At 37.0% G+C, this 25,463-nt stretch overlaps 1 protein-coding gene across 1 annotated transcript; it reads left to right on the top strand.

Annotated features, from left to right (window-relative positions):
- Positions 1 to 4,813: 4,813 nt before the first annotated feature.
- On the top strand, positions 4,814 to 24,150 carry LOC311222047 (matrix metalloproteinase-27-like; the record flags this gene model as incomplete). Its single annotated transcript, XM_084306129.1, has 19 exons — positions 4,814 to 4,965; positions 5,261 to 5,409; positions 5,494 to 5,619; positions 6,148 to 6,309; positions 6,685 to 6,802; positions 7,444 to 7,577; positions 8,841 to 9,000; positions 9,881 to 9,981; positions 10,200 to 10,261; positions 17,152 to 17,337; positions 17,700 to 17,938; positions 18,511 to 18,659; positions 18,758 to 18,886; positions 20,814 to 20,975; positions 21,089 to 21,212; positions 21,944 to 22,074; positions 22,322 to 22,481; positions 23,721 to 23,824; positions 24,050 to 24,150. 19 exons carry the CDS (start codon positions 4,814 to 4,816, stop codon positions 24,148 to 24,150), a joined length of 2,649 nt encoding a protein of 882 aa, XP_084162255.1.
- Between the last annotated feature and the right edge of the window lie 1,313 nt (positions 24,151 to 25,463).

Raw genomic sequence — 25,463 nt, 5'->3', positions numbered from 1 at the left:
GGCAATCAGAAACTTGCTTGCATACAACCAGCCCTTTATTCCCTTATCCTGCTGTTTTCCCACTTGTTCCTCTCCAAATCACCGTTAATCCTCCTGCATTAAATATCCCATAATAAGTCTTGTGCAATCTCAAAATGCTCTTCCCCTGCACCCCATCATGAGTCTCATGCCCTTTAGGAAGCAACCTACCACCATGTGATGAGGGTCCACCAGCCCATATATTGAAACTTGTGGGGCTTGTGGGGTGAGCTGTGGGCTCTGGTGGCCCAAAGAGTTGGCTGGGGCTTCGCAGCTGGCCAGGGTACTCCTCTGCTCCTTTTTGTGTGAAGGTGAGCCTCTAGTCACTCAATCTAACACAACAGTCCCACAAGCAAAGCGAGGGACTGTGTAGGCACAGGTTAGAACTCAGTAAATTCAGTTTGGCACATTCGAGCTTTTTTCTGCTGGCTTTTTTTTTTTTTTTTTTTTTTTTTTCTGCAGACTTCAAAGAAGAGGGTGACAATGAGAGAAAGGCTGTGTGATGAGAACAGCAGATGACTGAAACCTCTCTTTCCATCATTCAAGGGAGATGTGCTGAAGGACACGCAGTGGGAAGCCAATGCAGATGGTGAAATGGGACATGACTTTGTAGCCCAACACGATGGAAATTCCCAAGGCAGAGTGAAGCCACTGCTTCTGCTTTCTCTTCCTGATGCTGTTTAAGATTTTCATTCAATGACTATAAGCACATAAGCAGCTCCCACAGCTAATGGTGGAATCCAGGACTCCCTAATTCTGCCATTGGCTATCCTAAAAATAAATTTATTTGAAGTTTCCAGGAAAACAACCAGATGTCCCCTCCTGCCCTCTGCCTGACTCAGTATCCTCCTTGTCCCATTACTATTTGGCAAAAGACCCTTTCCAGAAGTGTGCATAGCAGCAGAAACTTCCTGTACAATCTGCAGCTTATGATTTCCTAATGTTCCCATCTCAGCCGCCAGACCCTTCCGATTAACCTGCATCTCTTTGCTTGTATGTGTTTAAACATCTTATGTCTTAAATAAAAACAATAATTAAAAAAAAAAAAGGAAAAAAAAAGGATAGATAAATATCTAAGGAGTTCTTAGGGAAGACTAAAAAAAAAAAAAAGATGAAAAAAAGGAAAAAAAAATGAGGCACTGAATAAGGACCTATACAAGCAAGCCTACAGAAATATATGAGGAAGAAATATTTACAGGGAGGAAAAAAAAAATCTAGTTTGGAAACAGAATTAGAGAAGTTAAGCAGTATTTCACTAATCCCAGTATCATGTGAGCTGTTGCAGACTTTGGAGATGTATCCAACACATGACAATTTTTGTTCATGTCTGAAAATCATGACGAATTAAAAATAATCAACAGCAAAGTTTCCTTGGACAGTGAGCCATGAAGCTGAATCTATTTACTGGTGTAAAAGCTGTACCCACTGATCATCTTCCTAGCAATTTCAAAGACCAGCACGGGATTATTGCTTTGAAATGTCCTGTATTATCTTTATTCAATCACTACAAATAAGTAATATGACTCACACTGGAAGATATAAGGAAATCTGCTTTTCCCAGAAATAGCGTCTCCTCCGTTAAATCTCAGCATGACTGAGGGGTGGCAGATGCTGCACTACAGTGAGGTGGAAATAAATAGTAAGTACATTATATTTTTCTGGTGTTTGGGAACTGATTTAAATAGTTTCCAGAAGGATATTTCCAACTCCTTAGAAGCTGGACTAGATAGTCCTTGTGGTTCCCTTCCACCTCAGGATATTATATGATTCTAGAACAATTAAGTTTTCACCCTGTATTGACCTTCTTCAGAGCAAAATCTGATCATATATCAGAAACAAAAAAAAATGGTACATATTTGCCTTTTACCATCTCACACTAGCCTTTGTTTTCCCTGTCAAGACATTGAATCATAAAAAAATGTGTTTCAAAAGACCTCTATAGGTTTCCACAGAGTGCATTTATCTCTGGCAAGGACAGCAATACCAAAAACATCCCAAAAGATGTGCAGCCTGTACTTGACAACTCCCAGAGTCAGCAAGCATGCAGCCACTTCAGACCATCTACCCTGGTGCTTAGCTCTCCTTGCAGTTAGAAATGTTTTCTGGAATTTAGGGATCTATATTACAGGTGCCCGCATGTCCAAGGTATTTAAAATCCTCTTATATTCAACAGACCTAGTCAATACAGTCAATAAAGTATAAAGGGCACTTCAGTTGATCTTAAACTCCATATCATATGGTCAGTAGTGTCACTCTCTAGAATCCATTGCCCCATGGGATCAATATCCATGGGAACTTAGACACCTACATCACATGTAGATATCTATGCATCAAAACATTTAAAGCTGATTCTACATCAGAGCATCATTAATTTGTCCATAACTGAAACACCTACTTGGGACTGACTGACATGACACAGGAGGTATGGAGACCTACATCATTGTAGGAGGGAAGAATGGAGACATACATCTGTGTAGGGTAGCTGGAAGTCAGGTTGGATTCCCTAGAATATCTCAAATTGTACAGATGCTCACAACAAACCTCATATCTACATTTAATCACTCTTGATTAAGACTATGGTAGAGTCTTGGAGAACATACACAGATAGTCTTTTGGGAACAACTCTTCATATATTTAACAATATTTATCATACATACCTCGTCTTGATGAGACAGGGAACGCAAAGTCACAAAATGATTTTCAGTCTTTATTTTTCACACGTATGTTTATGTCGGGTTTCACAGAGTCTTTCTGATCAGAGCACATTACTGTGCCTGGATCCAAACACCCTATTGCATGTCCGCTGGCAAGAGTATAAGCAGTATTTTATTAATCATACATATACAATCTCAGCTTATATGTTCCAGTAATCTGACTGATTTTTTAAATATCAGTTGAAAGTTGTTGAAACCTTTTAGTTCTTAGATTTGCTAACAGCACGAGATTGTTTTAGACAGAACTGCTAATTAGCTGATGGCAGCACTCATGGATTTATTACACTAATTACTCCTAATTAAGATCAGTTCATTGCACTTTTATATGTTATTTCTACATATTTTGACAATGTTTTATGTTTTATTATTTATTATAAAAGAACATATGTATTGTTATTGATTATAATGCAATATATTATGTTACTGTTATATCTTATTCTGATTTTTATTCCAGTTTGTCAAGACCTTGTGCCATAAATAGTTTAAAGGTATGATTAAAAAAAAAAAAAGAAAAAAAGAAAAAAAAAAAGAAAAGAAAAAAGTTTATGAAATGTAATGTAATTTGGAAATGAAATGTAATTTTCACCTTTTATCTGAAGAGTACTTCCTTATTTACTAAATAGACTATGAAATTGCCCAAAACAGAAGGCTAAGGCAAAATAAAGACAGTAACATTAGTTAAACACATTTCCTCACTCCCTGATGATGAAACGGTTATGCATCATTTTTACTAATCAGAGGATATTATGCAGCATGAGTCAGACTGTCACTGATTTACAATTTAGCTATATAAACAGAGCTGAGAAGCATGCTCAATAGCTCAAGACTTCAACGAGTGGCTGAGCCAGAGAGCATTTGACAAGAATGAAGGTCTTTTTGCTTCTGCTGTTGGTGTCTGCAGCTGTCTCCTCTGCCTTCCCTTTGGGTCCAGAAGAAAAAGATGAAGGACAAACCATAAATCTCGTGGAGGTAAATATTGTCTGGTGCATTTCTAAATGAAACAAAATACTCTGAGAGATAGCTATAACTGCAATTCTTTTCATAGAATATGATTTGAAATTAAAGATGTATCATTTTGCAGGGGTTTCAAGAGAAAGCTTTTCCTACTAATCTGGAAAATCTGTGAAAATTTTTGTGGAAATTATTTACATAAAATTCATCTAAAAATTGCATAGCTTCTCTTTTGATGATGCTAGTAAGGTAATAGCAACAATAGAGAAGCATGAGTTCTAGCCACAAGGCTCCAAGGTTGTGCAGAAATAGTCAAAATCAGCAACAGTTTGCATTTCAGTGTGCTTTGAAACTTGTGACATGACTGGTCTCGGTAATACAAGGGAGGGAAACTCACTTGAATCAGAGTTTGATTTCAGTATTTTGTTGAATGGATCTTTTTAGAATATTTTTAAATAAATAAATCTATGAGAAATGAAACATTTATATGGACTTAAAATGTATACACAATATGTCTCTACGTAATATATATCTCTATTTATTGGAGATAACAATATTAAAATTTAGTATGAATATCTGGTTTTCTAAAATCATATTACACTGCTTAAAATAAATGGTATGACTTTCCAGCTGTATTCACCAGCTTTTTCAGGAGTCCTAGCTGTCTGGGGTTTCATTGCCAATCTCTATTTCCTTGAATGGGAGAAATGAAGTTATAAATTTCCTCATAAGTTTTGCTAATAAAGTAATGGGTTACAATAAATAAATGTGGAATTAATTATTATTAATAGCAAATACTAGATTTTAAAGACGTATATTCCATCAGTGAAACAAGACATTTAGATAAGTATGAAAAGTGTAAATTATATCTACCTTTTCACACCAATTTCTGAAGAAAATAATCTGTTCTAGATTTTGATAAATACAAACCTTGTTGATAAAATAATTTAAGAACAGTTGGAAAATTTAAGTGTGACTCAACAGAATATTGATATGCCACAATATAATGCCACTTCTTTTTTTGTATTCTGGTTCAGACGTATCTACAGAATTTCTACAATCTTCAAATAGATCATCAGCCTCATGTAAGACACAGGGGTAAAAATCACCTTGTTGAAAAGCTCAAGGAAATGCAAGAATTCTTTGGACTACAAGTGACTGGAAAACCTGATCTTGAAACTTTAGAGATTATGAATAAACCCAGATGCGGTGTTCCTGATGTTCAGCAATATGTATTCACATCAGGAAATCCAAAATGGAAGAGAAATAATCTGAAATACAGGTAACTTCCTAATCTGGTTCAAAAAAATAAATAAATAAAATAAATAAAAATCTTGCATCTCAACTTTGGAAGCCTGAAGTAAAATACATTATGCCATAAATATATCTTCAGTGATTAACTGACTTCTTGAAAGAAACAGGCACTCTACTCTAAAAGGCAGTATCTAAAGTGAAGACATTCTTGATTTTTATTACTGAAGGAAATACCTAAGATTTCTTATTTTGCATTAATTATTATTTTTCAACTAAAACTCTATATTATTAACATTATATAATGTGTTGGGTTTGCTTTGAAGGATTGTGAATTACACCAGAAAGATGAGACAAACTGATGTAGATGAAGCAATCCAAAAAGCTCTGAATGTCTGGAGCAGTGTGACACCATTGACATTCCAAAAGACTGAGGACAAAGATGCAGATATAGTGATCTCTTTCGCTTATAGAGGTAAAACTGATACCTTTACATAGTACTTAGCCACCTGAAGTTATAGAAATAATTTTATTCTAAATTATTTTTTCTTCATTTTAGATCACCAGGACAACTCTCCTTTTGATGGCCCCAATGGGCAGCTGGCTCATGCTTTTCAACCAGGTGAAGGTATTGGTGGAGACGTGCATCTTGATGAGGAGGAAGCCTGGTCAAAAGATGGAAGAGGTAAGGACTCTTTAGGTAACTGGATCCAATTATCTAGTTTTACCTTGTACAATATTTGCATGATACTTAGCTCCTAAGCCTGATTGCAGATACAATGTGAGTAGGAGGGTCAGAACTTGTCCTTTTAAATCACTTTCCTCCACACTTCAAAGTTTCGTACTATCTAGAGTATTCAAACATCTTCAAAATTTTCATCCCTGTGTCTGTTATGAAGGATTGTTCTGTTGGATCACGGAACATCCAACATCATTGGAATGATCCTTGATCCTGAGCAGTTTATGCAATAATAGGGGAAACAGGATTTTTGTTTAAAACAAGGAGACCATAACCAATGTCCAGCATTCTTCAAGTACTCATATAGATCTTCTGTTACAAAATTTATGAGTTGTAATGTTGGTAGTATTACTTACAGCCTGTCTTGTACCTGTAGCGTATTTTGGGAAGACACACAAAACTTTTTCCCATTTAGTCAACTGTGGTGAATACTGAAACAGATGTTACATTTTTCATATGATTCTTATCCCACAGGATACAACTTGTTCATTGTTGTTGCCCATGAGCTTGGCCATTCACTGGGTCTGTCCCATTCAAATGATCCTGGAGCACTGATGTATCCAACTTATGCCTACACGGACCCCAATGAATTCATTCTTCCTCAGGATGACATTGATGGCATTCAAGCTATATATGGTAAGAAAAACTATTTTTTTAGTATTTCTACTTGGAGGCTGATTAATAGTGATAAGAATATATATAAAATATGCTTATTCCACTAAAATGAGAAATCTAACTGTTTTAAACAATGGATAACAAAAGAAGGAAAAATTCTGGAGGCTGTCTTCATCTGAAGTCCCATTCTGCAACACAAACATTTTGGAAAAGATGAACACAACTGTTTTTAGCAATGTCAAAATTCTGCTTTTAATGACAGACATTTAGTTTATAGCCATATGCCCTCTCATTCTCTTTAAATAATGTTCTTGACATCCTTGGACAACTTCTGAACATTGTCTTTACATCTTTCCACATTAAAAGATAAAATTTTCTTCATTTATCTTCCTATAGGACAGATTAATGCTGCTGTGCAGCCTACAGGGCCCAAAACTCCACAAGCCTGTGACCCCAATTTGACATTTGATGCTATTACTACCTTGCGTGGAGAATTGATATTCTTCAAGGGCAGGTAATACCAATAAGCATGTGTATTATCTCTTATATATATTCAATAGTTAACAAGAAAAAGAAGAAATGTAATCTATGAGGGAAAACTATCATTTTGAAATGTAGTACAAAGAGAAACACTAGAAAACCACCATGGTACCCCAGAAAGAGTTCTCAATTCATTAATCTCAAAAGCCTTAATTGACAAGAGCAGTTAAGGAGGTGAGGACTTACAGGTTATTTCCCAACTGTTTTGCTGTTTTGGCCATTGCTGTGACAGACTTGTCTCTGGAGTAGATACGGCAATGTATTCATATGTCCCACACTACAATCTTTTCACTACACAAGCAGGGGCAGGACTGAAAGTACCAGTATTTAGGAAGACATATAAGGTAGTTACTGAAGCCAACTCTCAACCTTCCTATCCTACAGAGAAATAGAACTTATATTTTTGGTACTAAACAAGGTGCTAAACTTAAGAGTGCAGTCATGCTATACATTCAGTGGAGAGGGATACTCATGCCCTAATGAGTAATTCATACATTAGACAGACTAAATCACTAAGTGGACGTACTCATCTCCCTCCTGTCCGGGAGTTACAATCGTTGTTTTACATTTATGATGAGTGGAACTGTTCTAATATGTAAATTTTCTTTTAACCAGATACATGCTGCGCAAACATCCTGAGAGGGCAGAGACAGAGCTCAATTTTATCTCACTGTTCTGGCCAAAATTGCCATCAGGAATTCAAGCTGCCTATGAGAACATTGAAAAGGATGAGGTTTTACTTTTTAAAGGTAATGGAATCTGAACTTCTTTACTTTTTCTGACGATATCCTCCCTTGACCTTTACAGACTATACAATTACAAAAGTCATAGTGATTCTTTAAGGAAGGTCAGTGAAATAGTCTCTTATATATCTGAAAATAATTAAACCAGAGAATGATAGAGCTATAATGTTAGAAGAGCTCTCCAGAAGTCATAGTCCTAAAAAAATTTTCCTGCTGTGTTTTAGCTAATGTGCTGAAAAAGAAGACATAATTATTTCCCTGCTTCAAATCTAGTTTTCTTCAGATAACAGCATTTGATTTATGCATAAGGATTTTTGCTCTTAACACATCATTCAATTGGCAAATACAGGAGTTTGTACATTACTGTTACTGTTCTCACTATTAGCATGGAGTATACTGTACTTTTACAAGATTGTTTAGTATTATTTTCACCAAAAATATTTGAAGTCTTATGTGAAGTCTAGTTTAAAAAGGGAGTAAGAGAATTAGTTACTAGACTAGTCTTGTCTTGTTTTTTTGTTTGTTTTTTTTTTGTTTGTTTTCTTTTTTTTCCTGAAAAAAAAAAAAAAAGGACTTTGGGCAGTGTTTGGAAAACTGAAACGCTTATTAATATTTTGTCATATTTTACAAAAAAAAAACAACAATTGTTGGTGAAAAATTACACTGTGGGAGGAAAAATGTGTGTTCACTGGGAAAAAAAGATCTTTTTCTTTAAAGTTATCAAATACATTTTAAATATCTAAAATAGCTTCATTATTATTAACTTCATAATGTATCAAATTAAAGTATATATATATACGCTTTGTACACATATATATACACTTTAATATGTGTATATTATATGTGAAGATGTCGTATATATGAAGATGTTCATTGCACCTAAAATTACCAAAGCATTTTGATTAGACATGCATTTCTTAATAGTTTAATGCACATGATTTAGCATTAAAATATTATGTGGATCTATATTCAAATAATATGTTACAGAAATCTAATGAACTCCCAGCATCCTACTCTATGTCAGTGGATTAAGTCGTCAACCTCCAGCCCAGCACAGGTTGTTAACTAGACAAATATATTTTGTTCATTTGACATAAATCTGGGGAAAGTACTATCCATACACCTTGTCATTCTAGTGGTTTTTACCCATAAAAACAACGGACATTTCCACTCTCTTCATGACGTAGTTCCAATGTATGTATTAAAACCATTTTCTAAAACAATAAACTGAAATGGAAAAACCAAATGAAATGTATTTATATTTTTCAGAGGACAAATATTGGGTTATCAGAGGATATGACATTCCACATGGTTATCCTAAATCAATCCATCGCTTGGGGTTCCCGAAGACTGTTAAAAGAGTTAATGCAGCTTACAGTGATGAGACCACAGGAAAAACATATTTCTTTGTAGCTGACAGATACTGGAGGTAAGGTATAATATTCATCTATCAGAAAGTGGTTTTTCATTTGTCCCTGAGGATGGATATATTACTATAAAATTAAAATATAAGATGTTTAAATCAGATATGCTCCAGAAATTTAAACAGGTTTCTCTGGAAGTTTAAGCATTTATAGAAGTTACTATGAAATGCCAAGATTTCTGTTGGACTTTTTGCCATTCATTAAATTGCTATAGTGGCAATGTATTTACTTGTTACTGGATGAAACATCTGTTTAGTAAAACAGCTATTTTCTAGTAAATTATTCACTTTTTCTCCACAACACTGATGTCTTTCTGTGTAATGTTATGATACAGTACACTTATCACTCACATTTCAAATGAAATGAACTACTAATAAAAAGTATTGTAATTGGATTTCCCTTTAAACAATCAAACTGTACATAATCTCCTATTGTACAGTTGGTATTATTTGTAATTTAAATGTAGCTCATGATAAATTTCAGAAAGTACCTGGCTGACAGTAATATAAGTATGCTTCAGGACTGTGCTACAAGTTTTTCTATTCCCACGCTTTTTGCTATGCTTTTAGAATGAACTGGATATCCAGTAGCTAGAAATAGAAACACATTTTAGATGCAAGTGATGGCCAAGGCTCTAGATCATCCAGAAATTCATTAATATATCCCTGGGCTTCATTCCCAGGATCCATGAAAGATCCATGAGATTTTTAAATTTCAAGACATTCATCAGAACTTTAATATATAATTAGAATTAAAAATATACTTTAGCTTATCCTTATAAGACTTAATACTAAGAGTAAAGTTGCATAGGTGTATGAATTTGCTTTGAACTTTCAAAATATTATCTGCTTCACTACAAATTGTAATGATGTTTCTTGTTTTAAGATATGATGAAAACAAAAAATCCATGGATCAAGGTTATCCCAGGAAAATAGTCCATGACTTTGGAAAAATAGGCAGAGTAGATGCTGCTTTCCAGACTGATGGTAAGTAAAACATATGTTTAAACTGGGTTTTTCTGAATATTTGACCTTCTTTAGATAGAAGCATTTATTTTCAAAAACCTGTTATTAGCCCTGAAGCAAAGCAATAGAGATGGAAATGAAAAATAGAAAGTATATATGAATGTTTTTTTTGTTTGTTTTTCTGCCATAATACCAAAAAGACACCTATTAAATATAACTGGATTTAATTTTACTTTTAGGCTATGTCTACTTCTTCCATGGAACAACTCAGTTCCAGTTTGATCCTCAGTCCAAACGGATTGTCAGTCAAAGGAAGAGCATCAGCTGGTTTAATTGCTAATTGCAATGTTTTTCTATATGCACACTGTATATTTTTATGTGCTGATTTTTTCAGCATTTTATGGCTATCAGGTCAGAATGATTTTCTGCCCAGATTTTGTAAGAGTACAGTTTTAATAATTATTAATTGTAATACAAATGCATTTATATAACTTATTGCACTTTCACCCACCATATTAATATTCCTAATAAATTATATTTGTCATATCATTTTGTCCTTGCTTTTTTATTTGTGTTAATACTCAAGAGAGAAGTCTAGCTTCAAAATACTAAAAAATGTGTTTTGGCATGAAATATTGGATCTTTATCCCTAGCTAATGAAAGGATCAGCCAGCTGGCTCTGAGACTTACAACCCCACACAAGTTCTGGTAAAAATTCTGTGGGTAATTAGGACAGTTGGTCTAGTGTAAATCCACAAAATTATCAGTCATTATCTAGTGTCAGTCATCTTTATCTAGTGTCAGTCTACAAAGTCATTAGTGCCAGTCGACAAATCCCACTTCCATATTTGTATTTAAGAACTGAATTTAACACTGGAAAAATGTAAGATTATAAAGAAGGTTGCTGAAACCTTTGCCCTGCTATCACAGGTAGCCACATTATGTAATATATGAGGTGGATAAACCTCCTCATTCAGGGAGGCTCTGTTAAGTACTTAATACTCCAGTAGTTAGTCGATCCCTTCTGGTTTCAGTGGAATAAAAGATAAAGAAGATTGCATTAAAAATGAGAATTCTTAGCCAAAAGTATTTCTGATACAAGAATTTCATTAAAAAGACGGCTTTACATCCACAGTTTTTATTTTCAAATGTCTTCAGTTAGAATGGTTTCTGAAGGGTTATCCACTTTCTTTTTTTTCTTTATACATATATATATATATATATATATATATAGCTCAGCTGATACCATTAGAAGCCATATGTCCCATAACAAGATGTATTGTCTCCTTCTTCATCTGCATTATGCAACACACATACTTCAGGGGAAGGTTTCAGGTTAATGTAACAGAATTCACAGGATTTTGAGAAAAGAACATATAACCATATAACTTTTTTTCATTACTTGGCTGTCTGTATTGGAAGCCTATTAAATTGCATCTTTTGTAAATAAATAACAGACAATAATTTTTACCTTCATCAAATTCAAGAGTAAAAATTGATCTAAATTCAAAGATAAGAAACTATAATTGGAAATGGAGGTGAATATATATTATATCACTTATAAAACCTAATAAATAAAGAAAGAAATGTATATCAGTAAATTGAAGACTTAAATTAATAAGTTAATTTATGTGGACCTTGTTCTCACAAAATTCTTAAATTTGAAACTTCAGTAACAATGCTATTTTATTTTGTCTTGTGCAAACCAATGCTACTGAACAATCAATCTAAAAGCTGTTTTAAACGTATATGTCTAAATTGATTATGGTTTTGGGGGGTTTGTTTTGTTTTGTTTTAATAGAGATCACCTACAGTCCTAGCAACAGAAGATTTAGAGGGAAATATAATACTTCTTTCCAGACAAGGTCTAAATTAAAAAATAAAACTTTGGGGCATATATTTCCTTCAAATGGGAAGGTTGTGAGGTAATTCCAGAATAGCTCCTCAGAGTTAGAGCAGGACCACTAATTCCTCTCTAGAACTAAAAATTAGGGGTACTCATTGGAGCAGAGAAAACGTTAAATGGGGTAAGGAGGTGGTTATTTTTTAAAGGAAAGAAAGAAAGACGAAGAAAGGGTAATTCACAGTCCATAAAGATGAAGAGTTTAAAGAGTGGAGAAAGTTATAACAACATATTTTTAGTCCACGCCTTCTGGCATGCAGTAAAGTTCTGATTTTCTGTTCCCGGGCACAATTTCAGGAACTTGTTTTGTAAATTTTCTTTGAGCAGGAAGACCAAGAGCTCAAAACAAAGTGATTTTTTTTGAGAGAAAATTTCCCCCAAGCTTGCATGAGTGTATTTTTTCTTTTCTTGCATGAGTGTAGCAATTGCTCCATTTCAGCCACACAGAAGGACAGATGGTACAAGCTCCTGGCACAAGCACCAGTTCCAGTAAGTCTGACTCTGGTTGTCATTACCTGGTAAATCCATGCAATTACCTGCTCTTTTGATAAGTTCATAGTCCTATTCGCTAATTACTTTAGCAAGGTAGAGTAATGTACCTCTCCCTAGTGTTTGTTATGTTTTTTTGTGTGTAGACCCCATTGCTATTAACTGAGGCAGATTCACCCAGGGAGGTATTAAATTGCCTAAATATGTGTTTAGTGCATTGGTATCCAAGATGACCATGCAGGTATGAAACAGAACTTCTGGCAGATCAGCACTCCCTAAAGCTCCACAGAGCCTATGCTGTCTCTTGGCACCAATGTTTGGATGAATGAATCCTGACCTCACAGAGTGCAGTCTTTGCCAAGGGTTTGTTATGGATCTAATACATTATTTAAAACATTTGACATTGTCCTATGATTTTCACTCAAGCTGAGTAGTCACCTTTGTTGAATCCATGGTCAGATTGATAGGACAAGGGGTAATGACTTTAAACTAAAAGAGGGTATGTTAATATAAGGAAGAAATTCTTCACAATGGATGTGGTGAGACACTGGAATGAGTTGCCCAGAGAAGTTGTGGATACCCCACTCCCAGAAGTGTTCAAGGCCAGGTTGGATGGGGCTTTCGTCAATCTGGTGTACTGGGTGACATCCCTGCAGGGGGGTCAGAATTACATGATCACTATGGTCCCTTCCAACCCAAACCATTCTATGCTTCTACTATTGAGCCTGCAAAGTAGTGGCTCATATAAGCTACCTGAACAGGTATCTACTACCATTAAGTTGCCTGAATGTTTCCACATGGCCTCCCAATGCCAGACTAGGAGCCATGTGTCCCCTCTAGGTCCTGGGTCACAGCCACCTGTGTCTATGTCTCAGGTTCACTAGACTCTCAAGAGAACAACACACCATTGTTTAGGCAACTAAATTGAAGCCTAAGAGTTTTCATATGATCTCAGGCTTAGGCTCCCATGATGGTCAATGGTGTTGGTCAAGACATTTGGTGAGCTCCTGAGAGCTGTATAGATCATCCTCTGTTTACATCTTACATGTGGTCAGAAGAAATGCTCTGTAGATGTCATCTGACCATATTTATTAGATTTCTGTTGATATCATGCAAGCCTAGACAGTTAACTCACATATAGACACCCACAGTGTGAACTCTTAGGAGATCTAAATCTCTGATTGTATCATATTAAGATGACAATGATGCAGTGGTATTGAGGATTGCTATAGCTCTCTGTGTAGTGTCACTTGGTACTAGTGATGTGGCGAGGACAGCCACTGACCTTTCTAAGTTAAAACTTGGGTCACATAGCTGCAGTCTGGATGAAACCTATTCTAGGAAAACAAAGGAAGTCACTAGGCATAACATCCTCTAATTCTAACCAAAGCTAAAGATAAGAAGAAGGAAACCACAACCAACAGCTGTTTCACAGCTACTTCTTCTCTCAGACCTCAAGACGTGCTATAGACATATTTGTGTAACATCTTTTGTGAGAAACTGCATTTAGACTTCTCTCCCATGAGTAGTGGGAACTGGCTGCTGTGTTATGCAGGTGGTCAAGAAGCAAAAACCTTACACAGGCTTTGAGTAATGTAGGACTCCGTCACCTGGCACACAGGTCTCTTCTGAGCAAATACTACTGTAGCTTGAGCTATTAGCTGAAGCTAGAGGCACAGTCTAAATCAGTTGTTAAGCCATTCTACATTCAGTAAAGACAGCAAAAGAGTACCTGAAAAGGGCAGTTTCTAAGACAGCTGGCTCAGTCACTCTCTAGAGAGACATATTTCTCCATTAGCTATGGACAAATACTTAACTAATAAATATATAAAACTAGGTGCAACAAATCTTATCCTAGCTGTTTTCACTGTCTCTGTCCTTCCACCGCTGTACAGCAGATAGCTGTGGGAACTGATAGCCAACCACAGCAAGAAAAAAGATAATAAATTCTCCCAGTTCATATCAAACCTCAAAGTACTGCCTTGATTTTTTGCAAAATTAAATTGACAACAGCCAAAACACCTTTTCCAAAAGGATAATCTAATGCCATTGGTAATTACACTTTGTGCAAAAGCAACTGTTTTTGTTTTTGTTTGTTTGTTTGTTCGTTTTGAGACCTTTGACATGTATACAGTCATAGAATCATAGAATCATAGAATATCCTGAGTTGGAAGGGACCCTTAAGGATCACCAAGTCCAACTCTTGACACCGCACAGGTCTACCCAAAAGTTCAGACCATGTGCCTAAGTTCACAGTCCAATCTCTTCTTAAATTCAGACAGGCTCGGTGCAGTGACCACTTCCCTGGGGAGCCTGTTCCAGTGTGCAACCACCCTCTCTGTGAAGAACCCCCTCCTGACGTCCAGCCTAAATTTCCCCTGCCTCAGCTTAACCCCGTTCCGGTGGGTCCTGTCACTAGTGTTAATGGAGAAAAGGTCTCCTGCCTCTCGACACCCCCTTACGAGGAAGTTGTAGACTGTGATGAGGTCTCCCCTCAGCCTCCTCTTCTCCAGGCTGAACAGGCCCAGTGACCTCAGCCGTTCCTCGTACGTCTTCCCCTCCAGGCCTTTCACCATCTTCGTAGCCCTCCTCTGGACACTTTCCAACAGTTTCATGTCCTTTTTATACTATGGTGCCCAGAACTGCACACAGTACTCGAGGCGAGGCCACACCAGCGCAGAGTAGAGCGGGACAATCACCTCCCTTGACCTACTAGCGATGCCGTGCTTGATGCACCCCAGGACACGATTGGCCCTCCTGGCTGCCAGGGCACATTGCTGGCTCATATTCAACTTGCTGTCTACCACGACCCCCAGATCCCTCTCTTCTAGGCTGCTCTCCAGCGTCTCATCGCCCAGTCTGTACGTGCAGCCAGGGTTTCCCCGTCCCAGGTGCAGGACCCGGCACTTGCTCTTATTGAACTTCATGCGGTTGGTGATGGCCCAGCTCTCCAACCTGTCCAGATCCCTCTGTAAGGCCTTTACGCCCTCATTTGAGTCCACAACTCCTCCAAGTTTGGTGTCATCAGCAAACTTACTCAAAATACCCTCTATTCCTACATCCAGATCGTTTATAAAAATATTGAAAAGTACCGGGCCCTAAAATGGTAGTCAGATGGTAATGTCTTCTAGCTTTAAAACCATTAAGGCTACCAAATATTTCAGTTTTAAAATGGAAAGAAGAGCTCAAAAAAAAACAGCATTCTGTATTTCTGGACAAATGCACATGGAATTTCTAGTTTCAGTTCTGTGATATTCCCTATTTCAGAAAATTTGTTGTCACAGTTTGTACCTCAGCAACAGAACTAAAAGGGGTCCATGTGTCTTGGGTCTCTTACCTTATCACAATAAAATGATAATAATGACAAATTAAGGGAGGTAGGTGGTGTTTTTTTTAATATTATTATAGCTGAGAAATACTGTTAACAAGAAAGTTTAACAAACAAGGGTAGATTGTGAAATTTGGGCTAGAAAATTCGTCATTAATGTCTCCAGCCGGAGAAAAGTTGGCTGCAAGTGACAGCAAAAAGCCAGCAATACGGAAACAAGGATTTTCCCCAAAAAAAAAAGCCGCAGTCCAACACAAGGATATTACTTATATGTCTTTCGTAAATGTTGAGCACACACTGTCAGATCTCCTTGGAGGTCCCAAACACCTTCAGCTCCCATTGCTACCAGTGAAAGAGGAAGGTGCTTGGCCGGCACAGGATGAAACCCTAAAATTTGTCACAGTTTGTATGACTTTAAATTTCCTTTATTCTGAATTACTTAAGACAGGAAATAATCATTTCCCCTGTGGTTATTGTGGTTAAACTGAAGAAGCCTTTCATGATGAAAAGGCAGATAGATAGATAGATTAGATAGATAATTGATTGAAAGATAGAAAGATAGATAGCAACATAATAGATAATTGATGAAAGAAAGAAATGAAAGGAAAGAAAGAAATAAGAAGAAAGAAAAAGAAAGAAAGAAAGAAAGAAAGAAAGAAAGAAAGAAAGAAAGAAAGAAAGAAAGAAAGAAAGAAAGAAAGAAAGAAAGAAAGAAAGAAAGAAAGAAAGAAAGAAAGGAAGGAAGGAAGGAAGGAAGGAAGGAAGGAAGGAAGGAAGGAAGGAAGGAAGGAAGGAAGGAAGGAAGGAAGGAAGGAAGGAAGGAAGGAAGGAAGGAAGGAAGGAAGGAAGGAAGGAAGGAAGGAAGTGTAAGATTATTCACATCCTTAAGGCTTTTTTATAGGGCAAAGTCTTTTTTGTTTATGGATATCTTTAATTTTACCACTATAATTTAAAGAAAACACACAGCCTTTCCAAAGAATTTCAGGCAAGAGAAGGTGAGTGAGACTTTGTTCTATTTTCTAAAACAAACATTCTCATTTATTGGATAAATTTAATGAAAAAAAAATATCCTAGAAATGGCAGTAATTTGTCCCAAAGTTTAAATTTCTTGGACGGGGTGCCCATCTGGTGCATGACTCCCATTCTCAGACCAAGAGCGAATAAGACTCCCTCTACATTTGGAGGTCCCATTTCACACAGGTGGACTGGGACAACCACTGTGCTCCATTGCATCTGACATGAAATTGCTCAGATTCTCTAAAATTCTGTCTAACACATCTAAAATTGAGTGCCAGGTTTGAAATGGTGGCCAAGCAGCTCAGGAGTATTCAAGTACTAACTGATTTCAGATGGCTGTGAAATCGGATGGGTTTAATTAAGCTATTGTGTCAGCCAGCACAGTGTTAGAGGATGTCTGGAGGTAATCAGAGCACGGTAGACTCTGAGTCAGTCTCCAGCTGACTCTACAAAGCTTTCTATAACCATACTAACTGGAACGACGCACACAGAGCAGAAAGCAGACTGCTCTCGTATGAGGATGGAAAGGAGTTTAAGAATGAAGAAAATTTTGCTTTTTCTTTTACTGTGTGCTGCTGTTTCTAATGCTCTTCCCATCCACCCAGAGAAAGACAACAAAGAAGATGCAAAGCTTGTAGAGGTAACTCTATTGTCCATATCTGAGATCTACAGCCCTTTCCTTTTAGATGTAATCTGCATGTTCTAGCTTTGCAGCAGTTTGCTGTCTTCCTGAGGTAATGCTATTACACAGAATTCTGTTGCCCAAACTTTATTAAAGTAGGATAATCGGTAGAAACTGGAAATGTCAAGTGAATAAGAATCAGAGAAAAATTTGCCTGTTTCTGTTTAACTGTGCTCCTCAGGAAAACAACTCTTGTGCTCTGAAATCACAGGCAGATGATTCTACTAGCACAATACACGAACAATATCAGTCCTAAGGTATGTATTTAAGAAGCAGACCAAAATGTGAAATGTGTTTGCTTTTTTTTTTTTTTTCATTAGGACTATTTAAATAAGTTCTATACTGTTGAACTAGATCCAAATCAGCTTGGATGGAAAACAAATGCTGAATCGTCAGCTGAAAAACTCCAGAAAATGCAACAATTTTTTGGTTTGAAAGTGACTGGAAAACCAGACACTGAGACATTAGAAATGATGAAAAAACCCAGGTGTGGAGTTCCTGATGTGGGTCTTTATGGTGTCACTCTGCCTGGGTGGAAGAAAAACAAGCTGACTTACAGGTAGTATTTCCATAATTGTGTTTCTGTGCTTATATTGTGGTTTTGTGGGTATCCATATTTGTTATATTTAAATATAACTTCTATAGCAACTGTTTCCATCTGGGAACACAAAAATGTTTTTGTTTCTCCAGCTGTTAGCTAAGTATATTCCTGAGAAGAATCTCTGAGATTCAAGCTGGGTATTTTACATTTTATGAGTCAACTATAGTATTTTGCCTGTCTTGTATCACTCCTAACTAATATTCTGCGAGCCAAACAGAAATATCAGTTGCACCCTGTGCAAACCCTCACATCTTCAAAATTTGCTAAGACCAACAGCTTAGTCACACGATCACAAGGAGACAATTTTCCTCATGCTCAAGAGACCACCCCCTGGATAAAGGCCATTTGGAGAAAAACTGATACTGTGTAAACAATTATTTTTATGCAAAAGACACGTTGGGCGGTTATTGTATTAAACTTACTCAGTCCAAGATCAGTTTGGGGAGCTATTGGATTACAGGGTAAATTGCTTCTTATACATCTCTGTTCATCATCTTAACAATATTAGATAAATTCTTTTGTAACCGTAGAATCGTGAACTATACACCAGATATGAGCAAAGACGATGTGGATAAAGCAATCCAGAAGGCATTTAAAGTGTGGAGCACTGTCACCCCACTGATTTTCACTCGCATTCATGAGGGAATAGCAGATATAATGATTGCTTTTGGGACCAAAGGTACTGCACTGACTGCAAACCAGTGGTAAGACTAATTTAAAGATTTTTCCAGCTGTCATGACATAAACTCAATGTTATTTCAACATCATATTATTTAGCTCATGGGCATTGCCCTCGTTATTTTGATGGCCCCCTTGGTGTCCTCGCTCATGCCTTTCCACCTGGCGATGGTTTTGGTGGTGATGCACACTTCGATGAGGATGAAGATTGGACCACAGGCTCAGATGGTATGTAACAAAAGGTATCTGAAGTGTTATGACAGTGGTAAATTCCTTTATGACTTTATTCAGGTGAAGGATACACTGAGACAAAGCACAGCACTATCAGTTCAAGGATATTGCAGACCATCCTCAAACAGGAATACTTAAAATGTAACATGAAAACCAACCTGATCTACTCTAGACTATATTTTCCACCAACAAAGGTACCAACAGGACAACCCTTTTCAGATATCAGTGCTACAGACATGTGCTGCTCTTACCTGGGGGTCAGTGGGGCCCATCCCCACCAAAGCTCTACAACCTGTGGTAAAAGCTGTCTCTTTTTCCCCTCCTGGTGCACATGCTGGTACCAAGCCTGCACCAGCATACCCTGCAGAGGCAGCAAATCGTGCCTTGCAGCAGCCCTTGGAGGAGGTTCCCTCCATCTGAAACTCATTTGAGCCACCAGTGATAACAAAGTCCTCACCAATGATACCAGATAGGTCCCACTATATTTTTTCATATACTGCCAGCAGCTGGGAGTCTGAAGATGCCATTTTGGCTGCCCACAGGCTGAGATGCAGGGTGGAGAGTTGACTACAAATGTGTGCCACTAGCCCCATAAACAGAGGGACATCAAGTGTTCAACCATCCACCTGGGACCCGCCTGCTCCCCTCAACTCCCTGGCTGGCATGTACTGCCTCTGACAGATCTGTCACTGCAGGGGCAGGTCACCCTGTTGTATTTTAAACCCTTTACTCATCCACTTTTTGGGATAGAAAACAGCAGAGGGAAACTGCACTGCAGGAAAAACAAGGAGCTAACAAACAGGAAGGTGTTGCAAGAGCACTGCACGAGGAAGAGAGATGTGGGCTTATTGTGGCAGGAAAAAAAAAAAAAAAAAAAAAAGCGAGGGTTGATGGCTGGACTTCCATGTAGACAGAATGTAGTATTTCCCCCCACACTGGGAATGAACGGGTCAACCCCAGCTTTGCTGTTGTTCCTCAACAGCATGACTCCAGCAGTGATGTATTGCAGAACTTGTTGGAGAGCTTGGGAGGCTCGTGAGAAGGGAGGACAGGAAACGTGTGTGGAAACTTGAGGCTTTGTTTGTTTTTTTGAGAAATGGAAATGTTGTATTCAGCCAGCCTGTGTTGGGCAATTGATGACATGTTCTCTGCACTGCCACAGGCTTGTGATCTTCACTGTTGATATTGCTGGCTCTTGGACAGCTGGGCAGATGATTGTTTTTTCCTAATTCAGAAAGGCATTTTACTTGGAGGGATGCACATAATTAAATGCAATTTGAAGGAAATCCTATTTTTATCTGTTAACTTTGTTAATATTTCACTGGGAATAAGCGTGCATAAGCAAAATATTTTTTAAAGATTTTTTATTTGACAAGGCTATAGAGAAGCCATAAGCTTAAAAATCCTATGATGAAAAGGTAAACCATCCAGGTAAAATTATATTTTTCTTTACCTATTCATAACCTCACCTTTCTTACCCAGGTTTGTGGCAGGTGTGGGGAACTGACAAACAATGACAACTTGGTACCTCAACTGTGCACAGAGTGCACCTTCTTCTCCTTTCCCTGGAGAGCTGTTAGTTTTACATGACTCACTATCTAATCGGCTCTAGCTCAGCTGGGAAACCATGCCAGGACATTCATCAGGGCTGCACCCACACTCACCCCCAGACAGCTACTCATGCCACATATGTGTTTTCAGTAGGTAATAGAAAGAACAGGAGGAAAGAGGGCTGAGAGTCACTTCCTTCTAATGTTGGAAGAGCACAACCTACCTATATAAAATGTATGTACATGTGTATGCATACCCTAGTGAATTACAGTATATTGTATGGATACCATCACAGCAATAGCCCTGGTTTGCCCAGAATGTATTAGCCATTCGCAGACCAAAAGTAGGCTAATCTCTATATCCATTTCTTAAGGATTCAACTTGTTCCTTGTTGCTGCTCATGAGTTTGGCCACGCACTGGGTCTCTCCCATTCTAATGACCAGAGAGCCTTGATGTTCCCCAATTACGCCTACGTCAGCCCCAGTGAATTTCCTCTTTCTCCAGATGACATAAGTGGTATTCAGTCTATTTATGGTGAGTAAAATCCACTGCTTAAAAAATAATAAAAACAAAATAAAAAAATCTATTCATACATGAAAAACTTCATGTTTCTACTAACGTGTTGGATTCTAAAATGTCTCCCTTAGGTTCTCCAACAAAAATCCCAGATAAAAGCCCACCCAATCCTACAACACCTAAAACCTGTGGCTCCCATATATCTTTTGATGCTGTAACTACACTCCGACGAGAAATCATGTTTCTAAAGGGCAGGTAAATATTGATATGATGATCAACTCTGTGAAGTTTGTGTTTTAGTCCGAATACTCTGGTGGTTAGCATGACCATGATTATGGGATTTATAATGAGACAGACGGATAGATTCCAGAATCAATTATTCACAGAAAAAAAAAAAAAAAAAAAACTGTCAGCAGATAGGAGTTATATTCATATTTTTACAGGATACCCTGACAAAATAGGCTGCTTATTTTCAGAAAACCACTTGGTCCCAGTAAATTTTTATTCCCAAAAGTATAGATGGTTACAACAAGCAGTGAAATGAATAATTGCTGCAACCAATTCCAAATAAATTAGTATGCTCTACGATACAGTTGGACCATTATCTCTTCCAGTTACCTATTCAAGCCCTAAGTCTTGTATCTGGGTATACAGAGAATAGCCAGTCAGGCTCCCCTGGGACCCTATACCTCTCATATCACACAGTACAGCAGCAATCTGAATTTACTACTTGCTTATAGCTGATATTATTAATCAATCAATACCAATGGGAATTACCATTGAGGGTAATTCCACAAAGAAGTCAGAACAACAAAGAAAGCACCTTGTTTCCCACAGAGGGGAGTTTTCCTTTCTGACACATCAACCCAGGTAATTCCACTGACAAGAAAGAACTTGTAAGTCACAATGTTGTCACATTCTTGTGCATATATAGAAAAGTCTGTGGTTTGTTATTTACTACAAAAATTGTTTCATATTTTAAACAGACATTTGTGGCGAGTCTATCCTGATAACTCAGAAGTTGAACTTGAATTAATTTCTGCCTTCTGGCCAACTCTGCCATCTGGTATTCAAGCAGCATATGAGAACGTGAAAGATCAGATCCTATTTTTCAAAGGTGAAGTATGAGATTTTATTTAATTTTTTCTTACTTTTAATTTTGAAGGAAAATATGAGGGAAGAAGGGCAGCTATACGTGAATAAAATTCACTTTTCAAATTAAAATAAATAAATAAATAAATAAATAACACTAAATGTCTTTCATCTAGTTTTCCTACAGCCTATGCTGAGAAAGTATGTTTTTCTTTCATTTGGTTTCACAACATCAGTGGTAAAACTTTACCTTTTTCTTTTTTTTTCAATAGGCAATATGTTTTGGGTTATCAGTGGATATCAGGTGTTGCTTGGTTATCCAAAGAACATCAACACACTGGGATTTCCTAAAGGTGTTAAGAAAATTGATGCAGTTGTTTGTAATAAAAATACAGGGAAGACAGACTTTTTCATAGGCGACAAATACTGGAGGTAAGAAAAAGAGACAAATATTTTGTTATGATTGACTCCAATATAATCTATATGCAATTAAAATTGCATGTTAGACATTATGTAACATTAGGTAACACATAGAAGTGTCTGTTTGACTCCTGCAGGGAGAATAATATAGCTTTGACTTTTGAGAATTTAATGGTGTGCTGAAACAGCCATTTAAGATGGCTCACTCATTTTGATGCATTACACCTAGAAGCTGAAAAACTTCCTACATGTAGACTATTCTTACAAAAAAAAAAAAAAAAAAAAAAAAAAAGTAGACAAAATTATCTCTAGAAAATAAGGAACAGAGAGCTAGCCTGTTTCAGCAGAAGGCTGACTGGGACAGCTTGTACAAGATTTATGTGATTTCTGAAAAGTCCTATATTATTTCACCTTTTTCAGAAAAGTACCAATCACAGTTCATTTTCCTTCCTTTGGCTGATTAACATTAGATTTACAATGTGCTTCTTTTAAATCCTATTCCCTATCTGTATGAGTGATTCCCCATTCTTGAACATCAAGCAAACAGAAGCAAAAAGTCAGCTTTGAGAAGCTGATGGATTCCTCCTGTGTGCAAGGAAAACTGATGCAAAGGTTTCTGCAGGCAATCAGGTCTCTGCAGGCAATCAGGAGCATGTACAGGTCAAATACACTTTATTATGACTATTTGTGGTGCTCCTTAGTGAGGCATACAGTGTCAGCTGGATTTTTGGCCATATGTGGTTTCCTGCCCTTTGTTTTTGATAGTTTTGGAAAGAATGTTCACAATATCTTGCGCTGCTATTTTACTGCCTTGGTCACAAGACAAAGGCATGTAAGAAAACCACGGCATGGATTTCTTACCTAGTAACACCCATTCTCTAAGTCTCAAATCCTTGTGAAAAGTATTTCTTGTACCCAACAAGAAGTAAAACAAAGGTTTGCTTGTTTACTTGTGTTTTTTTTTTCCTCAAATTCTTCAAAAATTTGTTTTCTCAGATCTTCAAGAACCTTAGTTCCTCCTTTCAGCCCTCAAATTCAGTCCCATCTTATAAAAATTGTACAACTTGATTTGACATGAAGCCTCCTCCTCTGTGTACAACATTATATGAGTCTAAGAGGAGTATACAATTCATGTAATAAATTTGTGCAGTCACTATAGAGATGGTGAATAGCATTCAGCAGCTGCTTCATTCTTTGAAGAATTGGTGACTAAATTCTGTAAAGCTACATGTCTCCTTTTATATGATTTAGATATGATGAACGCAGCCAGTCCATGGAAAAGGGTTATCCTAGACGGACAGTCAATGACTTTCCAGGAATTAGCCAGAAGGTTGATGCTGTTTTTCAACATAAAGGTAAATGAAAGAAGCTTTGGCTTTTAAGTAAAATCGGTTTACTTTTAAAGAGTACAAGTTCTGGAGTTATTATTGATGTCATTATTGGTGTATTCTGCAAAAGATAGAACTGAACAGATGCTCTTTTGCATGCACAAAGATGGTGTTATGTTAGACATGTATGACACTATGTAAGAATGAAGCTCCTTGTTCACATAACATAATGTTTTACTTTTTTATTTCTAGGATTCTTCTACTTCTTCCATGGTTCAAGGCAGTGGGAGTTTGACACTACTGCTAAAAAAGTTATTCGTGAAATGAAGAGTAACAGCTGGTTTAACTGTTAATATCATTAAACTTTCTTATATATAACAAATGAGAATAAAAATTCATTCTAGATTTCTCAAAGGTTGTTCATGTATACACTATTATATGGGAGAAGCTATGGGACTACTTTTCATATATGTCTACTATTTTAATAAACCAGTATGTAAACTCTGTTTCCCTGATTAAGTGCAAAACATATGACATAATTTATTGTTTTATACTTGGTGGGGAGGAGGGGACAAATAATTCAGAAATATATAGTTCTAAGTTTGAAGTCAAGTATTCTCTGCTTCATCTCTTGAAGGCATTTTATATCTATAAGAAGGTGTGAAAGACTACATATTAATGTGCCAACTCTAGTATTCAAATATTCTTCCAACTTAGGATATTTGTATTTTCCTTTTGTCCCCAGACATCTTCAAGAACCAGGCTTTTCATTACCTTATTATTCTTCTGTCTCATCTCCTGTCTTCTTGTCCTGTTCTTTGGCTATTACAACTTTGTCCCTTTCATATCAAATCAATATTTTGCCACAAAAATTACCTCCTTGTCAGTGTCCAAGTACATTTACTTACCCTGATATGTTTTCCCAGTGTATCGATTAGCATTTCATCAGCAGCTATTCAGGACCAATTCACAAACCTTTGTGAATCTATGAATGACTTCCTTTATAAATCAGCCCTGTCCTAATCAAGAAATACTTTCATTTACCATGTTGTAGTGCACAACCTTTGCTCTGCTAGTACAAAACATGTGCTTTGAGTGCAAAATGCATTATTTCATGCTGTCACTGCACACAGGGCAGACTCCTCACAAAACCAAACCAAATCTATAAAGTCATAGCCATATCCTCTTCAAGTATTTCCTTTACATTTAATTCTGGAAAGAGGCCCAGAACAAATTTCCAAATGCTTGGCTATATCATGTGCACAGCTGGATATATCTGAGAATACGGTCTCATTAGTATAGGTTTGTCCCCCTGCTCCCTAGTTCTCATATGTCCGGCTGTTTTACACACTTATTCCATATTCAAGTAAAAACTTTTCTTTTTGCTATGTGCTTTTACAGTGCCAGGTGCAACAATGCAATGATTGCCACCTAAACCTTACCTACACAATTTGGTTTAAAGGGTGCTGTCATTATGTTGCTGCTATTATTATGAGAGCTCCTCTGGCTTGTTTTCCACTAGGAAATCAAAAGAGAGGCTCAGATATGCTGTCTCACTGATCTACAAAGGTAGTCATGGTGAACAGCAACATACTCTATAACCCCAACAAAATTTAAACTTGGAGTAAAATGGTAGATGCTTGAGTGAGATTCATCTCCCAGCTTT

Source organism: Netta rufina, assembly GCF_964035555.1.
Source record: "Netta rufina genome assembly, chromosome: 1".
Lineage (NCBI taxonomy): Eukaryota > Metazoa > Chordata > Aves > Anseriformes > Anatidae > Netta > Netta rufina.
Note: the sequence above shows the minus strand (reverse complement) of the source record. Positions and strands in the feature narration are given on the sequence as shown.